Source organism: Indicator indicator, chromosome 18 (genome assembly GCF_027791375.1).
Source record: "Indicator indicator isolate 239-I01 chromosome 18, UM_Iind_1.1, whole genome shotgun sequence".
NCBI lineage: Eukaryota > Metazoa > Chordata > Aves > Piciformes > Indicatoridae > Indicator > Indicator indicator.
This window is the reverse complement of record NC_072027.1, coordinates 590,001-614,094: the sequence shown is the minus strand read 5'-3', so window position 1 is coordinate 614,094 and position 24,094 is coordinate 590,001. Positions and strand designations below refer to the sequence as shown.

Sequence of the window (24,094 nt, the reverse complement as noted above, 5' to 3'; positions counted from 1 at the left end):
GGGATATTCCAGCATCCATATCTAAGCCTCGTGAGGGAAGGACTCTGGCAGCCATCAGCTATGCTAAACATGGGCAGGATGTTCTCAGAGTTGAACACAGACACCTGCTTGTAGTCACAACTCAAATTACCTGAAAACAATTGCAGCAATTCAGTATCCTGGGGGTGTTTCCTCATTACCTACCCAAAGACCCCAGCAAAGCCTCTCCAGAGGCTGACTGAGCTGTGCCCGGGTGCTGGGGACATCAGGGCCATGTGCAAGGCTGATGAGGCACCGGAGCATCTCCCTTGCTACTCAGGCAGACAAGCAGCCTGGGAAGCTCCCTTCCATCCTCAGCATATAAACATCTGCTGGAGGAAGACTTTTCTCCTGATAACACATCATTAAACATTGATTTGAAGACAATCATCTTCACTCTCTAATTTCCCAGCACCTTTCAAACAGCTGTTGGGCTGCAGCGTGGAGCGAGGGCCGCACAGGAAGCGCATTGTTAGCTCCTCCGAGTAGAACAGTAGAACACATTAATTTATGAGCTCCTACTCTCTTTGCAAACGTTTTATTATGTTAATATCACCTCGGAGTGCTTGGTAAGCCCAGGTGCCAAAGCCTTTTTCACACAGTATGTGCCATCCTAAATTACAGGCTGGGAGACTCCTGGAACTGCCCTTGGAAAACTGGAGTAAACCAGCAAGCACTAAAGTTAATATTATCTTACAGAGTAACAACCAGCTAATGCTCAACATGTGAATCCCATTTACTTCCCTTCTCTATAACAAATGGCAAGTGTGGGACCAGACTGTTCCTGATTTTAGGCTATTTATCTTTCTGATCCATTCCATATTCGTTGTCCTTGGGTTTCGGCTGCAGTTTGTTTGTGAATGTGTGACTCTGGAAACCACCAAGCATGTCCTCACTGTGGTGTTCTCTTGGTCAGTGCATGACTTAGGTGTTTTTCCATTGGGAGGAGACTCTTCATGGGGGCTTGGGTATGAGAAGCAAAATGTCTGAAACTCCAGATGCATTCTTAGAAAATTTAAGTGGACAAAGGGCCTGGAGGTGGAGGTTTGTCTGGCTAGGCCTGCCCCTCTATCACTCACCCAAGCATCCCACCAGAGCCCTGCACCCTCCAGGCCCCCACTGCAGCCCTGGGTGATGGCTGCTCCTCCAGGGTGCTCAGTGCTGCCCATCCATTGCCAGACTTCAATCCTGAACCAGGAACAAATCTCACGGGGGAAAAAAAAAAAAATTAGAAAGAAAGGGGTGGGGGGGAAGTGTCCCTTCCTTGTCCCTGCCCCCTCGGACACGAACACCGGTCGGGAGGAAATGGAGAGGGCAGAGGCCGTGTAACCGACAGCACGAAACCGCCCCAGGGGCCGTCTTGGGGCCGGAGCCGCGCACCGAGGGCCGGGCAGAGGCAGCGGGGAGGCTCGGCCAGACGGTAGCCGGGGAAATGGGGATGAACCACCGGGACCGGGGATGCTTTTCGCGGCAGGACGGAGGTGCAGGGTCAACCGGAGCTGCCGGTCTCCCGGTGGGGCCGGCCCTGCCCCCGGCCCTCCCCCGTCTGCGGCAACCTGGGACGGGGCTGACGTCAGGAGGAGACGGGGAAATCTCCCAAGAAAACCCTGGAGCGGCGGCCGGGGCGCGCACAGCACCCGCCGGGCCCGGCACCCCGCCGCCGCCGAGCACAGCGCCCGGTAAGTTCCACGGGGACGGCCCCACGCGTGTGTGTGTACCCCCACTGCGCCCGTCCCTCCCCACGCATGTCGCCGACAGTCCCTCCAGGGCTGCCCCGTGAGTCCCGTCCCGCCCCCCACGCCTGCGCCCGGTGCTCGGTCCCGGTGACTTCCCCACGCGTGTCTCGCAGGGCCGGCCCGCCCCTGTTCCCCCCGCTCTCCCCAGTAGCTGTGGGGACGCTGCCAGAGGTACGGAGTTTTTCGGGGCTGGAAAATAAAGCCGAGACCTGGGGGAGGTGGGGATCCCCTCACTGCGGGCTCAGGTTCTCCTCCCGTTCTGCAGCTCGGCCGCGGCTCCGCGTCCGCGGAGGCCGGGGAGAGACGTCCCCGCGCTTCGCGCAGTCCTTGACATCTTTACCGTGTCTAAATTCTTTCGAGGCCTCTGCCCTTCGTCAGCTCTGACATATGCGCTGGGAAACGCAATTCCAGAGGGGTTACCTCATTTTATATATATTTTTTAATGTATATTTAATTTTTTTCCTAACCCACCGCGGCGTTTTCAGCCCCCAGTGCCTCTTCTCGGGGCTCTCCGGGGCGCAGAACAAACGGCGGCTCAACACCCGGCTCCCCGGGGGCTGGCCGATGGCAGCTGGGAAGGAGGGCACCGGCGGGGAGAAATTCCCCGGGACAAGGTGGGGATAAAGGTGATGTGGATCGCGGGTGCGCGGTACCTCCGCGGTGCTTGGCCGGGACCGTGCTGCCGCAGAGGAGAGACGGAGGCTGCCGGGGATGAGCGGGGAGGGAGAACATGTGCCGTCAATTAATTCCTTTGTAAGAAAAAAAAAAAAAGATAGCTTTTCTGCTTTTAGGGTTCTTTTCCCCCTTTTTTCCTCTTATTTATAAAATAGTCACGAACTTTAGTGACTAAACACAGTGCGAGTGCCTCGCAGCACTGCTTCGGGATAACACCCGGAGTGAAATTCTTGGAATTGGGGGTGAGAAAAAAAGGCTTTTTTTCACATATCAGTCGTGCTTAAATGGACTTGAGGGCTACCCACCCTTTCGGATTTTTTTTTTTATTTTTTCTTTTTTTTTTTTTTAGTCTCACGTTAAAAATTTATCCCTAGTCGAATTTTCTGTTATTTCTTCCTTTTCCCCCAGATTTTGCTAACCGCACTGCAGGCAAACACAAAATCCGAGGCACAAATCGAGCGCGAAATTATATATTTGTGTCTGAATCGAAGTGTTTGTAGGGTTTTTTTAATAACGATTTTTAAATATCCATTTTCCACTTAACAAACCAAGGTCCATGTTTTCCGCGTTATTCCCTGAGACAGCTCCCACCTCTGATCAAAAAGAAAACCCCGACTTCCAAAGAATTCCTAGCAGCTGCTTCAGCTGTGTGAGAACCTCCCCAAAATCCTTCATTTGCCTGGAATACGGACAAAAATTGCTGGAAATCCTTTGCTGGATCTGTGGCAATATTTTCCTAGGCAGAGTTTTAGGAGAGTTGGTGGTGCCTATGATGGGGGCAGATATTTCCCACCCAAATCCACCACCGAACAATAACCTGGCGGGTTCCACAGCCTGTCCTTTACAGTCGGTTTTATTGTTCATGCAGGTTTTACTATGAAATCGTGTATTTCCAAGAGGATCGTTGCTTCTTATCGCATTTAGGGAAAGGAGAACCTTTTCTCCGAGAAAATACCCACAGATTGAACGATGTTTTCTTTCCTTGCCGTGATCAGCAGCTCGGGTATATATTGCTTTTAAATAACAAAAGGGGAGGAGAAAACATTCCCTAGTAAAGCGGAATTCCTTCGTTAGACCGCCTCCTAAACTTGCTAATAAAACTAATTCGTTTTATTTGCCCTGAACTTTTATATCTAACCCGGCGTGCTGATTAGCACAACCCTCTGGAAGGCAGGAGGTTCCTATCTCTCCCCGAGATGGACCCGTTAAGATACGGCTTTTACCACAATGAAACTGGAAAGAAAAAGGCTTTATCTCGGCAGTGTTTGCTCCGTGGGCAGTGGAGAGGAGCTGGGGCTGCGGTAAAACTGGGTGAAATCAGCTTTGGTGGGGAAAAAAAAAAAAAAAAAAAAAAAAGAGGGAAAGCAAAAATAGAAAGAAAATAAAAGGAAGAAAAGAAGGGAAAGAAGGAAGGAAAGGAGAAAGAAAGAAAGGAAACGAAGGGGAGGTGGAAAGGAAAGGAGAATAGAAGAAAGAGAAAATTTTATAATTAAAGAAAAAGAAGAAGAGAGAGAAAAGAAATAAGGTAACATAGAAGTAGCTGGACGCACACAAAGGTTAATTGTGCCTCTGATTTTGCATTTTAAAGCAGGAAACGTGCAGCTCTGCAGACATTCGCTGCTGTTCTGAGAACATTAAAGACCCCAGCGCGTTATTAGAATATTTCAGCCTCTCAGGAAATGTCCTGTTTAAGGGAAATGTGTTTTCCCCATCCAAATGCTGGAGCAATTAAGAAGTTGTTCGCCCGAAACAAGGTGGGGGAAACCCAGACGGAAACCTGATATCGGTGGTTCCAAAGGCTTTTTTTTGCCTCGGAAAAAGGGTCTTCAGCGAATGCCAACGGAGTGCCCGAGCCTTTGATTATCCTGCTTCAGAGGCATCTTTTTTAGTCCACAAAAGAGGCATATTTCGGGATCTAAAGATGCCCGGAGTAACTTGAGCAGGCTGCCTCGCAAACTCCTGTGCCCCTTCCTCCATCAATTAATAAGAAAAGTATGTTCCCTCTGCTCGGAGGGGGAATTGTGGGACCATATTGTAATCTTCCTTTCTCTCTCCCGCCCCCCGCCCGCCCCCCCCTCCCCTCGGGAAAAAAACAAACTTATTCCTGAACTGTTCATCCTGCGATGGCCATCGCGGACCCTCTCTCATGACAGGAGATAAACCCAAGGCATCGCAAAAACCAAATTCATCTTTTCTTAGAGCAAAGCTCAGCGCTCGTGGTCTGAAGGATGCAGGAGGGCTGAGAAGAAGCTCTGGGCCAGGATGGGACGGTGCCACCAAGCTTTTGTGGACCAAAACAGTTGTCCCAGGTTGGCAGCGGACACCACGAGATGGTTTGGGGAGGGGAGAGGGTACCGAGGATCCCCCCTGACAAGTCTGCTTCCAGCTGCAGAAATCCTAATAGGAAAAAGCGTTTCTCCAGCCGTCGCTCGCTGCGTTTCAGGAAAGCCTTGGGGTATCATTTGTATCTGTCAGAAAACATTAAGCCTTCAACTTTTTCATCCCGAGTTTTTGCAAGAGCTTGCCGCTGGCCACCGGCTCCCGAGACAGCCCCGGAGTGGGATAGGGATGGTGGCGAGAGGTTGGGGAGAGCCGGAAGGAACAGCAGCCCCGGCTGCTCCAGGTGCCCCCGGGAGGTGCCACGTACCAAGCGCCCCGAGAAAATTCCGTTTGCCAATCGAGCTTCAATGGCGGGGAGAGCTGAGGCGGTGGGACAGGGAGCGGGACGGGGCAGGGAGTCGGGGGTAGGAAGGCAGCTGGAACATCCGCTGTGCGGACCAGCCCTTACGCACTCGCAGAAGGCGGAGGCTTGGCCGGCATGAGAAAGGACGAAAGCTGTGGATTCAAAATGGACTGATTTCGTTTTGCACAGCTTCTTAGGAAAACTGCTCTCCTGGCTGCGTAGAGGACGACAGGCCGGCTGGGAGCCAGCGTAATTTTCCACCTCATTCTCCTGAGCGATTTAGCATGCTCTTCGGGCTGGGTTTCCTCCCTCTCCCTGCTGCCCGCTGCCCGCTCCCGCCAGCCTGGGGTGGGGAGGATCCAACTCCGGCGAGAGGTCGCCGGGTGCCAGGACTCGTTTCACCATCTTGGGGCTTACTCAGTTTTCCGTTTGTTCCGTTCTGATCCGGGCTGGGGCTATGGGAAGTGCTGAGCTTTGCCTTGCGAGGGGGCGGATACTCGGGTCTTCACCTGGTTTTAGGGCAGGACACCCTCAAGGACACTGCCTCCACGGACACCTCCCCCTCCTGTTTCACTGCAGCCACAAACAGTGTCCTGTCTGTGCTCCGTGAGGCCCCGCGCAGCCCTGTACACAGCCCCGAGCACATCCTCGGCCTCTGTTTCTTCCCAACCCACTACGAGTCAGAGCAACGCATCAGTAAATGTCAGGAGAGGGGGTCAGAGGCCGAAAAACCTGTGGCGGGGCATTTTCAGAGAGGGAAGCTTTTTAAAAATGCACCTGCACTGTAGTGGTGATGCCAGCACTGGGCACAGGGGAGCTGTAGCATCTCACATCACCCCAGCAATGCCTCTTCTCCACCCGTCAGGCACTTTTGGATGGTTATGTTATTAAAAGTTGAGTTTCTGCAGCAATTCCTGGCTGCTGGGCTCTGTGAAGAGGCTTGCAAGTGGAGGTTGTCTGCCTTGGCTTGTCTGAGGCTTGGTTTGGCCAGGATTGCTGGGCTTGGTTTGGCTTGATCTGTTTGCATTGGTTGAGGTTTCATTTGGCTTGGTTTGGCATGGTTGTGTTGGTCGTGGTTTTGTTTGGCTTGGTTTGGCTTGGTTGAGTTGGCTTGGGTTGGCTGAGCTTCAGTTTGATTTGTTTGGGTTTGGTTGGGATGGGTTTGATTGAGTTGGATTTGGTTGAAGTGAGTTTGGCTGGTGTTGGTTGGATTTTGCTGGGGTGTTTGGTTGGGTTGAGGAGCCTCTTCCTCCGCTTTTGTCTCATTGCATCTCTATTTTTCAGAGGGTTTCCCTTCTCCTCTTGGGCAGAGCTGCACTTGGAAGGAGATGCCTTCATTTTTGTAACAATTCCCAATAATTTATGGACTGAATCCGAGTCCATACATCACTAATAAATCTGAGGAGGAAAAGCTGGCAGAGACTGCGCCTCACGGCCTTATATACAGCCCAGGTGGTTTTGTGTTGACTGCAAGCACCACAGCCCATCAGGGATGAGAAAGCAGAGACCCTGGTGGGACACGACCCTTGTAAGGCAGTGGGGGTCTTGCTCCCTTTCAGAGGAATCTCATCCCCTTCTCCATGAGATTGTCACCAGTGTGGCCAGTGCTGGTGTATTTATAAGCGCTGGTGTATTTATAAGCACTGTCCCTCATTCTGGGGTTATTTATAGCAGGAGGAAGCTGAGTGGTTTATTTGCGGGTTTCCAGTGTTTTACAGCTCCTCAATGCATCCCCCCCTAGCCGGGAGAAGTCCCGAGGTGCAGTGGCCGCGCGGGTACGGAGTGGTGATGCTCCATGTGGAGTTTTCCCACACAAAACCCGCCCCACGTATGCTGGCCACATCCCGGCCAAAGCTCTGTGGGCTTTGCTCAGCCCCCAGCACCCCGACCCGACCCTCTCTGCCCTTCTTCCCAGACCCTCCCACACCCACGCAGGTCGCAGTTCCCGAGGGCTGGGCTACCCTCGTCTACTGCGGTCTTTCCTCCCTCCCTCCAGGCCCCCAGAGACCCCCAAGGGAGTGGGGGAGCCCATGTCCCGATGCCATTCTCTTGTCCCTCCACCATGAGGCCACCACCCCTCCTTCACGTCGTGCGAAGAGCAGGCGGCTCCGAGTGGGGCATCAAGGCTTGCCTTGGGTTCTGGCCTGGCTAAAAGGCCATGTGTGATAATCAGGGAAGACTAGTGTGACGTCACATGGATGGACCCATGATGTAGAGCCTGTTGGAGGGGGTTGCCGCCAGAGAAGTGTCCCCAGCATCCCGAAATGAAGCGGGCCCGGTGGGAAGAAGAGCGGAGAAAGCGCAAATCCTGGAGCGACCGCCCTGCGGCTAAGTTTTGTTGTCGCGATAAGTGTTGTCACGACCAGAAAGAAAGAACTGGGCGGATTCGTCTCTGTGCAATAGGAGCGCACCTGCTTCCTAAAGCGCAGGTCGAGAGGATGCCCTTCAATCCACGGGACGTGTAGACGACTTATATATGGACCCGTGTGCGGGAAACGCCTGACACACGGGGTGAGGGAGGTAGAGGGGGGTCGGTTCGAGAAGGAGCTGGGAGCAGCAGGGCCGGCCCGTTCCTCTCTATTTGACACCAGTACCGGGGGGTGTCTGCCACAGGGATCCCCCAGGAGCTGGGGGCATATGTCATCCTGGGAGGTAGCCGGCCCCCGGCATTAGCGCGCCCGTGAAATCACACATGTGCCCGGGGCTGAGCAGAGAGGAATTGAGCCTAGAACGATGTTTCTAGAAAATAGGTTTTATAGAGCAGAGTAAAACCTGTGAATTCAGCGCACTGGAACAAATACTGCAAGAAAAAGAAAGACAAAAATTATCCCACCTCCGGCTTGGAGGATGCTGGGAGCCAGAGCAGAGCAGCGGGACGAGGGATAGAGCCCCCGGAAACCTATCTCGGGGTTGCCGCCTCTCCCTCCCCACGGAAATAAAGGATAAAAAAATGTATTGGGAAGGGTTTCAGGCACGGTGCATGTCTGCAATCCGGTCGCCCTCCTCCTCCTTCCAGGGAGGAAGGCCATCCCTGTCTCCTGCTTCTCCCCTGGGAGGAGGGCTCCATCCTTCCCGTGCCGTGAGCTCTTGCAGCAGCTGAGCCCCTAGAAGCCCTGAGGCCCTGGTAAATATTTGCATTATAAACCACGTACCCTTTTAACAGCGCCGAAATTGCCCAGTTCACCTCGAGTGCCCGAAATTCCCAGTCGTTTACAGGCTCCTGAGCGAAGTTCAGCTAGGAGCGGCGGACAGACAGACGGACATCAACATGTCACTCAAAAAAGCGGGAGAATAAAGGAAGAGATAGGGAGGCCTGACCCTGGCAACATCCACCTGTACATCCCATAAACTGCAAAAGATCATAGGTGGAGGGGTTAAGAGATTTGGGGTCTCCACGCCTGGTGTCCCATGGGTGGGAGTGTCCGGGCTCCGCGGGACTCTGCCAGGGGATGTAGGGAGGACTCGGCAAGCATCACCCCGGCGGGGTAGGAAAAAGTCTGGAACGTTGCTTCCCTCCACTTTTCCATAAACCAGTTCAAATTTTCTCTCCCACATCTTTACTTGATTTGAAAGCAAAATAGAGTGTCAAGATGGATCAGTTAAAGTGAACAGAGAAAATAAAGAGGAGGGAAGGTCCTTTCCCCAGGCTGAGGTACAGCCAGGTCCTTTTCTCACTTCCCTTCGCCCTCTTCCCCGATGGTACCCCCGGTTCTCACCTGCCCCCTGAGGCTGAGAGCTTCCCGTGGGGGTTTTTTCCACCCCTCACCCCTCCCAAAAAAAAAAAGAAAACCAACCAAAAACCCGTGGTATTAGCCGAGAGGGCTCAAGGCCTTATCCCAACCTACGGGGGCAACACTGAGGACCGGCCCCTCTCCACCAGCACTGTACCGGGACAGGGAGCACCGCTCCTCGCTGCAGGAGAAGAGGGAATGGAAGAGACCTTCACCCAACCCCTCCCCGCCGGCTGCCCCGTCCCCACGGTTGGCAGAGCCACAGACACCCCTTCGGAGGATCTCCGTGAGTTCGGCTGCGGGTGGAAAATTATTTGTGATTAATCATGTGCTGAAAGATGTGATGGGAGCGGTCCCCAGGCTGCGGTCCCCCGGTCCTGGCCGCTTTATTATCAACCCCACCGCCAGAAAAAAAAATGTTAAAAAAGGATGAAATCAGTTCAGACGCACATCCCTCCTCCCCCGCCTCCCCCCAAAAAAACCAAAAATCCCCAAACAAAAACCATCTCCATCCCAAAGGAACGCGTTCCCTGCGGGACCGAAACTCGCAGCCACCCGCAGGGATGCGCGTGGATGCTGAGGCATGTGCAGGGATGCTGAGGGGTGCGCAGACTGGGCAGGGACTGCAGAAACAGAGGAGCGAAGGTTCCGCGGTCCAGGGAGGGCCAGCCGAGATGGGTACGCGGATACCCGCAGAAGCGCTGTGCTGCTCAGGGGCGCAACCTGAGAGTTGGGAACGCTGAGGGGAAGGGTGGGGTGGTGGGGACTGGCAGGGGGTCACTATCGACCCCCCCCCGCACGGCTGGGAGTGATTTTCCATCTTTCCATTCGTTTCTGAAATATTTTTAATACCTCACCAAGTTGGGAGGGGGAGGGGAAGGAGGGGAAAGGAAGGAGGGGGGCATCCACAGAGGAGACTCAGCCGGGCGGCGGGGGCTGGGAAGGGGCCGGGCAGGGGTCCGTAGGTCTGACCGCGGCCGTGCATGATCCGCGCATCAACGAGGAGCGCGGAGGCAGGTCCGCCGGCGCTGCCGGGCTGGGCGAGCACTAGATGGAGTGATGCATTAGCGAGACTGGGAGGTTTTAACCTTCAGGGGGAGGAGCCCCGTTTAACTACAGGCATTTGTTCTAGGGCAGGTCACTTTAATCTCTTTAGCTTTAAACTGTCCAACTCGCAACTCGCGTTTTCTCTATAAGGGATCTTTACCACTTCCCTGCCTATGCGGCCGGACTGCCCTGCCTCTTCCCCGAGCAGACACAGCCGGCTCCCAGGCACTGCTCGGAACTCTTCCTCCGACACCCTTAAAATAATATTGGTAGTAATAAGTGGATTTGCTTTTGGTTTTGTTGTTTGATTTTTTTTTTACCTTAAAAAACTTACACAAAAAAATAACAACCACCAAGCAAAACAACAGGAAAAAAAAAATCCTTGTTGCTTTCTGTGTGGAATAAACACCTGCAAACTCCCCCAGGCAGCCCGGCGCCCCTGCCATGGATTCCTTTAAAGGTGGAATGAATTTGGAGAGACTGCCCGAGAGCTTGAGACCCCAACCCTCCCATGACATGGCTTCCAGCTTCCATTTGCAAAGATCCTCGGAACCCAGAGACCCGATCGACAACTCAGCCAGTGAATCCTCCGACACGGAGGTGCCAGGTAAAACCACCCCCCCCCAGCACCCCCTCCCTCTTCTTCCATCTACCCTGCACCTCGCGGCCCCGGCCTTCTCCCCCAACCCCCCCACCCTCCCCCCCGCGCCGCCTCCCCCTTCCCACCGCGCCTTCCCTTTTTCCTTCCCTGGGCTTTGCCCGCACACCCCGCACAAAGCAGAGGCGATGAAGAGAGAAACATACACTAGGGTGAGGAGGGTGGAGGGTGGGGAGAAAGAGCTGCCGTTGATCCCGGCAGCTCCATCCCCAGTGAACCCCGGGAACCAGAGAGGGGGCAGGAACTGCGGGCCCCGGTATGACCAGTGCTGACAGCCGGGAGGACACACAGGGCTCCCCAGTTCCATCCCAAGATCTGCGATATTTTATTTAAAATACAGTTACTAATTGATGGGGTCGAAGGGAAGGGGGGTCCTCGGGGAGTGTGGTTTTGCTGGATGTTTCTGAAATAATGTCAGCTTTTCCCCGGATTTATTTTCTAGCTCGGGTGCTGCAGAGAGAGAAAAAGATCTCTCTGTCAAATGGAGGGGGAAGGAGGGGCAGAAAAAAAAATAAAATAAAGAAAGCAAAGCCCCGCAGAGCAGGAGAGGTAGCATGGGCCGAGCGCTGGCTGCGCGGGCCGGCGAGAAGGGGATATGTGCGGCCGCGGAGAGGTTTCTCTGCTGGAAAGGGTTCGTCTGCTCCCTGACCACCATAGGCGAGGGCTGGAGGGAGAGCTGTGGTTTCCCAGTTTGTGTTCAATTAAAGTAGCACCATTTCTAGAATGAGAAGGCGAGCCAGGAGAAGGAAACAAAAGCTGCACTAAGGAGCCTGATACCCATTTCCCACCGACACTCTTTCAGGGGGAATTTTATCTCTTATTTGATTTTATTTTTTCTAACGCCTGTTGTTGCTCTTCGGAGTTTTAGCAGCTCCTATAACCTAGAGAGTGACTGTAGCAAGAGTCGGTCCCGAAGTGGAACCTGGTGATAAACAGGGTTTGGGTTGTTCCTCCCAGCCTGATTCGCAAACGAAGTTAGGGACCGGCGTCTGGAAGGGACTTCGAGATTAGAGGGGATTATTTGAGATTAGAGAGGGAGATTTGCTCCCTTTTGCCCTACCCCTGCCTGTGACCCCACGGTTCTGGAGGAGGGCTAAGGACCTGCCGCCTTCTCTTCACCGAGAAGCTGCAAAATACTTTTTGCGTTTTATTTTTTAACGCACAAGCAAAAGGTACAAAAGCCGGTTAAAGCTAATACGCTTCATGATTTGAAATTGTATCACAGCCCGGGGTGGAGGTTGGATTTTTAAACGAAATCTTGGAGGGGTTAAACCCCGAGAGGGGCGAGAGGACCGGGCAGGATCCCACCACCCACAGCCACTCTCCTATTGCTTCCTGGCTCGTTCTCGGCCCAGTTTGTCTGTTTTGTTTTGGTTTTATTTTTTTCCCAGCCCAAAACGAGAGGATTTCTCTTTCTGGGGGTTATTGTGGTTTCTCTTTCCCTGCCACCACCGTCCATGCGTCTCAACCGGTCCAAGGGCCGAGGAGAATGTTGGGGGACTGTTTGCAATGGGGTCCATGCTGCAGAGGCCTTGTTTGTTCTGCAAACCATTTCCAGCAAAAAGAGGCTGACTGAGCTGCAATCGGCCCCTTTGGAGGTTCCACTGAGCCGCTGGAACTCGTTCCCCACTCGTTTTTGCTATGGAGAGTGCCCAGACAAGGGGCGATTGAGGGGTGACTTTGCAAGGACAGGACCTCACGGGTTTTGAATGCAGCCCGCGATTATTTTTAGACTCCTGCTTCCCTCGCAGAGGTTAGGGCTGTAGAAAAGTCCCTGGGCCCGTCGTCGCCAGTATCAAACCCTCTAAAAAGAGGAAAAAATCCTTTAAAGGAAGGGAACCCTCTAAAAGGGGAGGGGGAGAAATACTCTAAAACGTGGAGGCGAGGGGAACTCGAAAGGCAGGGGTAAAAATATCTAAAAGTAGGGGGGAAATAAATCCTCTAAAAGGGAAAACTGGTCGCGGAGTTTGCTTTATGCAACAGTAGGACATAGGCAGGGGGGTGGCCTCGGCCCCCGGACCCGCAGCCTCCCGCCGGCCCGGCAGCACGTTCCCCCTCTTCCGCCGGGACCCGGGAGGGCATTTCGTTCAGGGTTTTGAATTCCTTTTCGAACGCTTGAACCGAGTGAAATCCATCCGAAAGCCGGGCTGGGAGAGACAGAAAGGCTGATACAAAATAGTTTTTTTTCCTCTCGGTGCGGCGGGCCCGGGGCTGGATTCTGCTTCCAGTCCGCGCAAGTCCCAAGCGCGAAATCGCTCCCAGGCTGTTGTTTGTTTGGTGGGGACTTTTTATTGCTTCTTGCGATATGATTTTTTTCAGACGGCTTCGCTCAGCCTCGTGTGAAAATAAACATTAAAATTCTAAAAAGAGTAAAAAGGCATTTAAAACTAAATAAGAGGGGGAGCGGAGAGGCAAAGATTGAGGGTGCCTTTTGCAATTAATTACTGCTGGGTTTTACACTTCTGCCCTCGCAAAGTTTCCTGTCGCGGCCGAGCATAACAAAGACAATGGAGCAAAGATCACGGTTTGGGTTGGAGGGAGTGAAAAGGTGCCGTGAAACGGCAAAACTTCTCCCGATGCTGCGGGGAAAACCGGCTCCCCACAATAGCTCCGAACCAGGGGTCCCACTGCTTCCCCGGGTACCCTGTGCCCTCTGCAAGGGCTCCGTGCTCCTTCCCCCGGGGAAAGGCCAGGTTTGGGATGCGGGGTGCTGAGTGGGTGCAGGAACGGCGTGGTTGTCCCTACGGGATGCTGGGGGAGCCGTGGCTGCCTTTTTTTTTTTCCGTGCGCACATTTCTCTTTGGAAAACAAAACATAAATAAATAAAATTTAAAAACCAACCTCAAACTTCGACACCCCTCCAGAGAAGGAGCGCAGCGGAGAGCAGAAAAACGAGGACGGGGTCGCCGACGACCCGGCGAAGAAGAAGAAGCAGCGGCGGCAGCGGACCCACTTCACCAGCCAGCAGCTACAGGAGCTGGAAGCCACTTTCCAGAGGAACCGCTATCCCGACATGAGCATGCGGGAGGAGATCGCCGTCTGGACCAACCTCACCGAGCCCCGAGTGCGGGTAAGAGGAGAGGTCAGCCCCGGCGGCATCCGGTGATCTGCTCCGGGCCCCGTTGGAGGTGGTGGTGGGGTGTTCGGGGAAATCACCCCTTTGAGGAGCCGATGAGGAGGTTTGAAAGTTGCGGTAGGTTTGATTTTTAATTATTAAAACTGGGCTCCAGGCCCGAGAAGGAGAAATTCATCTCCCGTCCGTGGAGTGGGGGGCGAGCAGCGAGGACGCCCCGCTTAGGAAGGGCCCATTTGTTGGGGGAAGAACCCTTCTGAGCTGGCCTCAACCCAGTGCAGGGCCTGAGCAACTCCCCACGGGAACAACTGAGCAGCGCCAGCGGCCCTTCGCCGCTCTCTGGTTATTCCAAATAATCCTAACAACCGCCATCATCTCCCAGCAAACCTCTGCTGGATGCTGTGGCGGCGGGATCACGGCTTGATCGATCGATCTCGGCGGATCCATTGATCGCTGTCAACCCTTCCCGGCGCGCATCTCCCGCGGGCGCGCATCTCCCGAGGGCAGAGGAAACGGCTGTTTGGGGAGGCCAACGATGGGTAAAGCGAAGGCCAAGGGCTGGGAAGCGGTAGTGCTCTAGAGTCAATCAGCCCTGTAGACACATTCTTGTGGTGAATGAGCTTGGTCTTTGCACACCTCGGAGCCGATGCCACCATATACACATAGAGCCCCGGCAGTTCCTGGGTTGAGCAGGAAAGATATCCGGGAGAAAGCTGGAACAGCGGAGGGCAGCCCCACCATCCCCAAAATCCACTTCTTTCTTTCGTTCTTTTTTTCTTCTTTTTTTTCTTTTTTTTTCCCCCTTGGCAATTAAACCTCGAGTGACCGAATCGGATTAGAGAAGATTCTGCTTTAAACCTTTCAAGAGTAAACACCCATCTGCAAGGGCAAAAATGCATCTGAAAGCGTTGTCTTAATTGAGTTAGAAAACCAAACAAAGATGGAGCATTAATATCGGTGGAATATTTCCGGAAGCAAATAAAACTAGTATACGAGTTTCCATTAACATAATTTCGTTCTCCTTCTGCGTGGAGATGTTTGGGTTTGATGTTCTGAGATTGCAGATTGCAAATTTAACCTTAATTTGCTATAAGGGCCTTCCTTTAAAATGTCTAGGAGCCATAATTAAAACTATTACCCTCATTTTCAGGAAATTCCTGTCTGGAAGCACCTTCCGAGGAGTATATTACAGGTTTTGAACATGTTGGTTTTCGTTTCCTCTTTATACGGGATGCTTTTCATTATTCGTATTTTTAAAATAGACTGCATTATCCATTCCACTCCTCCCCTAAAATTTCCATCATTAAACCCGGGAGTTAATAATAATTGTGCCATTTTAGCATTGGAAAGGGAAACCCGAAAACCTGTTCCAGTACCGGCTCCAGTGTAACACCCGCGGGACCGGGAGGCTCCGGCCGGTGCCCCGGTGCCCTCAGGGAGCCTATGGATGGTCGTGGCGGGGTGTTGGTTTATTCAGAGAAGCCAGGGGCAAGGGGGAATGCAGCAGGAGAGGCACACAGGCCAGGCACAGTGGGCAAGGCAGCACATTTTTTTTAACCCGGGAAAAGAGATTTTTGGTGTTGCCCAGCTTCCATCACGGGGGGTCTGGGGGTGTAAAACGCTTTCCATGGTCTAAATAAAACCAAACTAACTAAAATAAGAGAGAGCCTTGATCAGGTTTTTGCATCAGGAGCGGCCCCCTCTTCTCTGTTCCCTAATCAGGGGTGTAAATTCTCATTAGATATAAAGGCAGAGACTGCAGCTATCCGAGAGCGATGCGGGGGTTGATTTTCCCCTTTCTTTTTTGTTTTTGTTTTTTTTTTTTAACCTAAACATACTAATCCAATCCCCTTTTTTATGATCTGTAACAGGGACTTTTATTACACAGCATTAGCGTTCGGAAACGCGGCGGAGCCGGCCCTAATCCGAGCCTTCGCCCCATACCTTGCGACGGGGACAGGAGCGACGGGGGGGACAAGGGGGAACACGGCCAGGGAACCGAGGGACGCGGACACCCGCTCAGGGACCCTGCGTGGAAACACGACTGCGCGCATCCCGGCAGGATGCGAGCAGGGACCGGGATGCCCTCAGCACCCCGCGGAGAGGAACGCGGGGGCGGAGGGCTGCGGGAAAAGGTTGTGAGGGGCCATGTCCGCAGCCTGCGGAGGTGGGGGTCGTTTGGTGGCCCCCCATTTTCCCTCGCAGTCTTCCTGTGCTCCCATGCGCGCGTCTGCGCTCAGCGCTAGGAGTGGGACGGCGGTGGCCCCGTACTCACCGTGCTGTGTCGGTATCCCCTCCCGTGTGCTCCCCTCCCCGTAGGTCTGGTTCAAGAACCGCCGAGCCAAGTGGAGAAAGCGGGAACGGAACCAGCAGATGGACCTGTGCAAGAACGGCTACGTGCCACAGTTCAGCGGGCTGATGCAGCCCTACGACGACATGTACGCCGGTTACCCCTACAACAACTGGGCCACCAAAAGCCTCACCCCGGCTCCTCTTTCCACCAAGAGCTTCACCTTCTTCAACTCCATGAGCCCTCTCTCCTCGCAGTCCATGTTCTCGGCGCCCAGCAGCATCTCCTCCATGAACATGCCCTCCAGTATGGGCCACTCGGCAGTGCCGGGTATGGCCAACTCCGGCCTCAACAACATCAACAACATCAGCGGTTCCTCGCTCAACTCGGCCATGTCCTCGCCGGCCTGTCCCTACGGGCCACCGGGCTCGCCGTACAGCGTCTACCGGGACACTTGCAACTCCAGCTTAGCCAGCCTCAGACTGAAATCTAAGCAGCACTCCAGTTTCGGCTACAGCAGTTTGCAAAGCCCCGGCTCCAGTCTAAACGCCTGTCAGTACAACAGTTGACGGACTTGACACAAACCACCTCCGACTAAGCAAGACAGAAGCGAAGCGACGTTTAACGGAAAAGAAGAAAAAAATATATAAAAATTTAACCCCGATGATGATTAAAAGCAAAACCCGAGAGAGGAAAAAAAAACAACCAAACAAACAAACCCCAAAACCCAACAACAAACAAAAGAAGCCGACAAAACAAGATATCACCCCAAAAAACAAGCCCAACAACAACAAAAAACAAACTACCAAACCCCGAAAATTCAGCAAACATCGACTAGAAATAATGATTTAAAAACCCTTCATGCAAACCAGCGATGCAACCAACAAAACAGCTCTTTAAATCCAAAATAAAATGAAAAATCAACAAACAAAGAAACCCCCAAATCGTAAACGGACCAGAAAACTTTTGCAAGAGACACCGAAATCTGGTACATGGATGAGTTGCAATTTTTTTTCTCTGGATAATGCGGGTTGTATGTGTTTACTTGAACTTGCACAGGAGTCGGTAAGGCGGCCGCTGCCCCGCGGGAGGGCGGCGGGGATGGGGGTTGGGGGGGCACGGGACACACGTCGCGGTGGTAAGAGCTGGTGGGACGGTTCTTGGCCGCTTGTCGCACGGGAAGAGTTTGGTTAATGTTTACCACTGAGAGACAGAATCACACTCGAGAGGAAAAACAACAACAAAAAATAAAAAATAAAAGAAATAATAATTAAAAAAAAAGAGGTGGGGGTGGGGGGATGGGGGAGAAAAATATAATTCGCAGAGTAGATTCTGCGGGGAAAATGGTTAAAATATTAGGTATGAAACTATTAAAAATAATAATGACGAGGGTCAACCACTTATATAAGGTTATATTTATATCTACCATTGCATTGTGCCGGATCATTGTCCTTGGCAGTTGAATAAACTGTTTTTAAAATGCATGATTCTTGATGTTCTTTTTCTTTAGTTGGAAGCTATAATCCAGTCATTCCTGATAGTAAGCAGCTCCAGGTTCCTACCTCTTCGTCCTTTCCAAAAGACTGCAGAGAGAGCACAGAAACTCTCCAGCGATGTGAAAAACTCTTCAGCATTCTTCCCCTCCATAGTTTTAGCCTGATAATGAAATTATCATTTACCTTTATTTAACTGCGAGGGGGTCGATTTCTCTTTAAAAAAAGAAAAGAAAAAAAAGGCACAAATTACCATTCACATTCACTGAACTGCGAGAGGTTATGTTTTGTTGTTTGTTTTTTTTTTTAACGGCACGAATAAAACAAACCATTTTTAGAGAGTCTAGGAAAAAATAATAAAACGAGGTGAAAAATGATGTTATGAAGTGAATTGCAAATCCAGATATTGCATCTCTGCTAGAGAAACAGAATCTGTGTCCAGAAAGGTTGCTTTATAAAGTTGAAAGGGTTCCTTGCTTTTCTAACTGCGAAGGAAAACCAAGGAATTAAAAAATAAAAAATAATTTTAAATAAACCCGGTAAGAAACAAAGTAATTTTAAGGTGTAATTCTCTTAAGGTGTTATTATGTAAATGTAGATGCTTTAACAAGTGCTTGTTCACAAAAAGAAAAAAAAAAGATGAAGAAAAAAAAGAACAGAAGAACAAACCATGGCAATGATGAATATGATCGTTCTGAATACGCATACCACAAGCATACGGAGTTGAATTGCAGGCATATTTGTTGCTTATCTTTGTCGATACGTATTACCTTGTAAATGATGAAGAAACATAATATAAAGGTGCACAAAGTTACTTCTTTTTCCCAGTGTATTTCCCACCCGTGGCAAACGTTCGGCTGGATGTTTCAGTTATGCTGTTGTGGATAAGGATGCAGTATATATAACCTATGTTTTGTGTTTTTTTTTTTTTTTTTTCAAATTTAAGAGTATGGGAGTAAATGATAGAACCCTAACAAAACAAACAAACAAACAAACAAAATCCCAAACCAACCCTCAAACGAAATTTAGAAACGCGTTTAGTGCTCTTTTCTGGCTGTGTTTAGAAGATCAACTAAACGAAAAGAAAAGTGGGTTTCTTAACCTTATCCCATGGTGGCATGTTGGGGAGGGCCCCTCCGCTTCTCTTCCCGGTCACCCTGCGTCTCCCTCCCTCCCCTCACCCCAATAGGGACCGGCCGGAAGCCACCGGCCGAGATGGCCGAAGGGACATTTTCCGGGGAGGGGGTTGCTCGGTCCCTGCCGACCCGGGGGGCACCCCCAGGACTGCCTCCCTTCCCGCCCCCCCATCTTATTTCCCGGCAGATTTTCCCGCTGCTGTTAAGCAGGAGGTTTGGGGAGGCAGCTCTCCCCGCTTCCCTCCACTCCTCTCTCGAATTGATAACCTCTCGAGTTTTTTAATTACCGAAAGAGTCAGCCCTGCACCCTGTAGACTCCCGCGGGTGTGCCGCATCCCTGGGCCCGCACTTTCCCTTTGTACAGTTGTGCCCTTTTTCCTGAGGTGAATTTTCCTCCATATGCTCCGAAATCCCGAATTTAAAAGGTTGTTCTATTTATTTCTTTTTCTCCAGAGCTGCTGCAAGAGCAAAATACTCCGATTTCATTATCATTTAATTACTATTTCATTACTATTGTGATTAGGGTTTTCGGGGAGGGGGTGGGGGGGTGGGGTTTTTTGTAGTTGTTGTTGGTTGGTTTGTTTGATTTATGGTTTTGTTGTTTGGGGTTTTTTGGGGGGAGGGGGATGTTGTGTTTTTTTGTTTGGTTGGGGTTTGTTTTGGTTTGTTTGGGTTTGGTTTGGTTTTGGGCTTTGTTTTGGTGGAGAATTTCACAATTCTGCCAACGAATCAATAAATTCTTTGCACCGGTGCCTGCTCCAGAGGCAGCCGCTTTCTTCTTCCACTACTAGAGATGCCTCCCGCCACCCGAATGTGCTATTTGCTGAGGATGTCTCCTGTCCCTCCTCCGGGGGGGGTGGGAGATAGGTTTCCATCTGCGCGGAGCCGCTTGAAGTTTCCGCGGCAGCGCGGGGCAGCGCTAAGCGGGAGTGTCCGTGGCTTTGCACTAACCCGGGGGCTAGGCAGAGAGGATCTGAGTCTCCTCGGCTACTTTAGCACTTATTTCAGCTACAGCAGCATGTACCAAACCAGTAAAGCCACTGTTTTTTCCCTCCAGTTCCCACCCAGGAGGGCTTCTGCCAGCCCTCGGCTGGGATTTTAGCCTAGATGTTGGGTGTTCGTTTCCTCCTGCTCCTGGAGGTAGCATTGTAACAACCAGAGCACTGACTCACATTTAGCCAAACCATTCTGCACAGTCTCAGTTGTTGGAATCATTAATTCCCCTGAAATTCAGCTGGGGTCGAGGGACACAGCCTGATTGGGTTTCTGCCACACCAATCTCCCTCTGCCCTGTGAATGTACCAGGAAAAGCTTATCCACTGCTGCTGGGTGAAATTTGGGCGTCTTGACACATTCATGGCTCAGGGAAAGGAAAATTCCAAGGATAAGTTGAGCAGACAGCAGCTCCTACACCTCCACTGTGCACTGTTATGGATGTTCTGCTTTCAGAAGGCTTTAGGTCTTTCCCTCCATGGTTAGAGCTTGGATTACTGGGGGACTGATGTGTCTGAAGCATGGCTTGGGACTCTTCTGCTCATGATCATCTTCCTTAGGGATATGCTCTTGGAGGAGCCCAGGTGTGTGCCCATGCTGGGAGTACCCAAGGGGGCTGCCATTTAACGGTCCCTTAGCCCCTAAAGTCCCCAAAGGGACGTCCTATGTATGAAACATCTCTCTCCATCACTCTGCACTCTGCTTTTGAGCTCCCGTTGCCAGCGCCTGGGTGTTTCCGCACACCGGAGGCGATGGTTTTCATCCCTCACCCTGCGCATTCCTCCACAAGCCATTTCCAGCTCGCAGGGATTTCTGAAGCTACAGCTCTTCAACCTAGCATGGTCCCAGCCCGTTGGGACTCTGCCTTCTGTCGGATGCTTCAGAGAGCGCACAGACTCCTGCCCACTCCTGCAGCCTTGCCTTTGTCAGGCGAGCAGATACTTGGAGCCTGAGAAAGAGCTGAATCAAGTTTTCCATTTGTTCTGAGTGTGCTTTAGCACTTCCAAGGCGGAGCTGCCTGGGGAGCACTTTGCATACCTACCTGGGCTGGAGGTTTGCTTGGGAACGTTATATGGTCCTGAAAGGTCCCAGGCGACCAGCCTAGGCGTTGCTACGCTATTGCACCAGCCCAGATGAAGTTCACAAAGATTTCATGCCTCAGACTGTGCCGTTCGTTGGAGATTAAATGTCTTCCAATAAAAAGCTGTGGTCAGTTTAACTCCAAATTGCATACTTTTCTTTATCTGTGGCCTGGAACTCGGCAAACTATGCAAAGTCCTATTTAAATTAACAGGATGCTTCGGTCCTGATTTTAATGGGACTTTGTATAATAAAAATAACACTTCCAAATGCCTTAACATTTTGCTGCAAACTTGCAGCAAAAGTGGCTGGGGCTGGGATAATAAAAATGCAGGCTTTATATGAAAGCTGTGAAGGGTTTGTCATTAACTTCAATGGCCCAGTTTCAGGCCCTATTATTTTAGTTTACCCTTGTATAAGTAAAAATTACTTTATCAGTTAAACAAGAACCTGCAATAACCTTTCTGCTCCAGTCTGGTGACTTGCACATGAAACCGTAGTTTGCTAATATCAAACAAGCCATGATATTCAGACCCATACACCAGCCTATATTCAAGGGCTGAGGAAAATAAAAACCAAGAAAATACATATTGGTTTTGCTAAGTTTCCCCTATCAAACTAAGCAACTTGTTACTTCTAAGAAAAATGCTTCATACCCCTCAATCTATCCAGGAGAACAGCTTTCTGCTCACCCTCGTGGAAAACAGTTTTAAAGCCTCCTTCAAAGTAAAATATGTTTTAATTAACAGAGCTGCAAAATCAACTCCACAGCTATGCCACAAGCAGCCTCCTCTGCAGCTCGCTATTGTGTGAGTCGCTCGGGCAAGCTGCTCCATTAACAAGCTACAGGCTACGCTCTGCTCCAAACTGATTAAGCAGGAAGGCTGCAGGCAGATTTCCTATCAGAACTGTTTCAGTGGCAGCCAGCTTTTTCTTCTGATTCTGATTTTTAACAGGAAAAAAAGAATTTGTTTATCCCCCATTTCTCTGATGAAGAAAGCACAGGCACACAAAAAAAATTATCTACTAAAACAACCCCCCAAAAAACCTTCCCACAAATAAAAATTCCCACAGGAAATAAGAAAGGGAAAATGAAAGAACATATGTGTTTGATTTTTTTTTTTAATCCCCCCCCTTCTTCATCCAAGTAATTTCTTACAAAAACCCAGGTAACTCTGTTCAGAGAGCAGCAAATTTGCTCACAAATCTTCCCAGGAGATCAGTGGAGCTGAGGGAAGTCTTGTGCCCAGGGGCGAACCCCACTGATGTAAATGAGCAGCCCAGAACCAGCTCCTCTGCTGCCACAGACCTGCAAGCCACAGCAGCAAGGGGTGCCTCCCCAGAACACCATGGAAAAACAACACTCCAGCCCAGTTCCTGATTGCAGTCTCACACAGCAGCTTCAGAGCTTCCCCCCAAAATCTGTGTGTTAATATACAAGAAAGAAAAATCTGACTTAGTTTGAGGAGGGACAAAGTAGCTGCTGTCCCCCAGGAGTGTAAAGTAATTTATTTTACAGGCTCCAAAGTGGTACATGCCTGGGTACAGGAGATTAGCAGTGGGATTTTCAAAAGCCTTATGTGAGTGAGGACCAGATTTAAGAAATGATTCAGTGAATCAGTCCTGGTGTGAGATTTTCCTAGAAGTGAGTTAGGCACCTGGGATTTAGGCACTAAGAGTGAGACTTTGAGAGGGATTTAGATGTCTGAAGATACAGCTAAGTACACAGGGATCTCTGAAAGCACCCAGTGCTTGTATCTATCAGAGGTATCTGCTCTGGCTCCTTCTGAGGCTCCTCTAACTGCCTGGGAGAAACTGTGAGAACCCAAATCCCTTTCTAAATTGAGATCCCAAATCCCAAAGGCTGGCTCTCAGCATTTGGGTGCCCTCAAAATTTCCCATTCTCCCTCCACTCCCTCCTTTTCCTTTTTTCCCAGAAAGTCTAGAAGGAGACTTCACTCATTTAAAGAGCTAATTCAGGAAAGTACTTAAGCACATAAGGAAACTACCCAGCAAAATGCTTCTAGGCATGAGGTGAAGCCCTGGTCCCACAGAGGACAGCTGGAGATCTGCCACTGCTTGTGGGGGAGCAAGACTGTGCCCCATGGATAAGCACAGCTCTGCTCTCACCCTGCTAAAGTCAGCACACTAAAGGTGCTTTAAAAAAAGGTTGAAGGAAGCATTTCGGGGAGTGGTGTTCTCATAAGTCCCTGATTGAAGTCAGGTCCAAAATTTAATCTTATGTTCTCACAAAGCAAGACCCCTGCTCTTTAAACATTTACAGGAGCCAGTTTGGAACCTTTGAAGGCAAATCTGGAAGGGCAGGTGAGAAGGCTGGGGGCCAGACCTCTCTCCCCTTCCCAGGAATCAGCTAAAGGAGGCAGTAGCCTCCCCTGCTTGATCTGCAGGACTCAGCAGCTTTCAGGAGCATCCCTTCCAAGATGGGTCCAACAGCAGGTACCAGGGCTGAGACATCCCATATGGGTCTCTGCCCAGGTCACCAGCTTGTTCCCTGCACCGAGGAAGATAAAATACCACAAGTCAGTGCAGATATTTGGAGCTGGAAGGAAACTGGTTCTTGTTTGTGGTGGGGAAGCATGCTTGAAGCTCTCACCCTGCACTCCCTGAGCCTGCTGAGATGGCTCTTGGCCCCTCTGCTGATCTTCCTTTGTTGTGGTACTGAACTGAGTCCAGCACCTCAAAAATGGCTGGATGCTGTCCCCTGAAAGCTCATCCCCGTACCATAGAAGGCTTTGTATGTTTCACCTCAGCACAGCAGCCCACAACCCCTTCCCACCTGCTCCACACTGGCCAGTCTGGCCATATCCCCACCCCAGACATGCTGCCCCATGTCATGGGTGTGAGGGACTGCTCCTTTCACTGCCCCCCTCACTGGGCAGTGAGCACCATCCGTCTGTGGTCCATGGGCTAAAGCTCACCAGGCAGCTGCTCGTATCTCCACTGGTCACATTTGGAGGGGTCACAATTTGATATAGGCAGAAGCTGCCAATCTACAGTCCTGTCCACTTTGCTCATCTGATCCCACCCCCTCAGCTGTCCTCCCCATCCATCCCACCAAGCTCTGACAGCACAGATACCTACTCACTCACTCTCCAGCTCACCCACCTCACATTTCCTCCTCCCTCACTCCTGACTTTTCTATCTCACACAAACATCTACCTCAAGCCTAAGTGTGACTTAGCCACTGTTTGCCTGTGTCACACTGTTCTGTAGATCTTCATCTCTGATCTGAGATCATAACTATGAATTTTTTATGTACTTGCACACAGGAGCTCTGCTATAAATGTTCTACACAGAGGTTTAATTTGTTCCTCTTACCTTACACCCACTTGTTCAGCCAACTCTCCCACCTCCAGTGAACACCACATCACACACAGACCTGACAGCTCCATCTCTGACATGCTTACCTAATCTCCTTGCTTTTGTTTTAAGGCTGTTTAGCTGTCAGCTAAATACAAAC

The 24,094-nt window shown here is 51.1% G+C and overlaps 1 protein-coding gene across 1 annotated transcript; it reads left to right on the top strand.

Annotated features, from left to right (window-relative positions):
• Positions 1-10,334: 10,334 nt before the first annotated feature.
• On the top strand, positions 10,335-16,480 carry PITX1 (paired like homeodomain 1). The gene is made up of 3 exons (XM_054389152.1): positions 10,335-10,497; positions 13,413-13,618; positions 15,941-16,480. Exons 1-3 carry the CDS (start codon positions 10,335-10,337, stop codon positions 16,478-16,480), a joined length of 909 nt encoding a protein of 302 aa, XP_054245127.1.
• Positions 16,481-24,094: the final 7,614 nt, after the last annotated feature.

What these genes read in the sequence shown, in the direction of transcription:
- PITX1 (XM_054389152.1), top strand. Translation starts at nt 10,335, where the DNA reads ATGGATTCCTTTAAAGGTGGAATGAATTTGGAGAGACTGCCCGAGAGC. An exon ending in CTCCGACACGGAGGTGCCAG is followed by an intron (nt 10,498 to 13,412) that starts GTAAAACCACCC and finishes ACACCCCTCCAG; the next exon opens with AGAAGGAGCGCAGCGGAGAG. An exon ending in TCACCGAGCCCCGAGTGCGG is followed by an intron (nt 13,619 to 15,940) that starts GTAAGAGGAGAG and finishes CCCTCCCCGTAG; the next exon opens with GTCTGGTTCAAGAACCGCCG.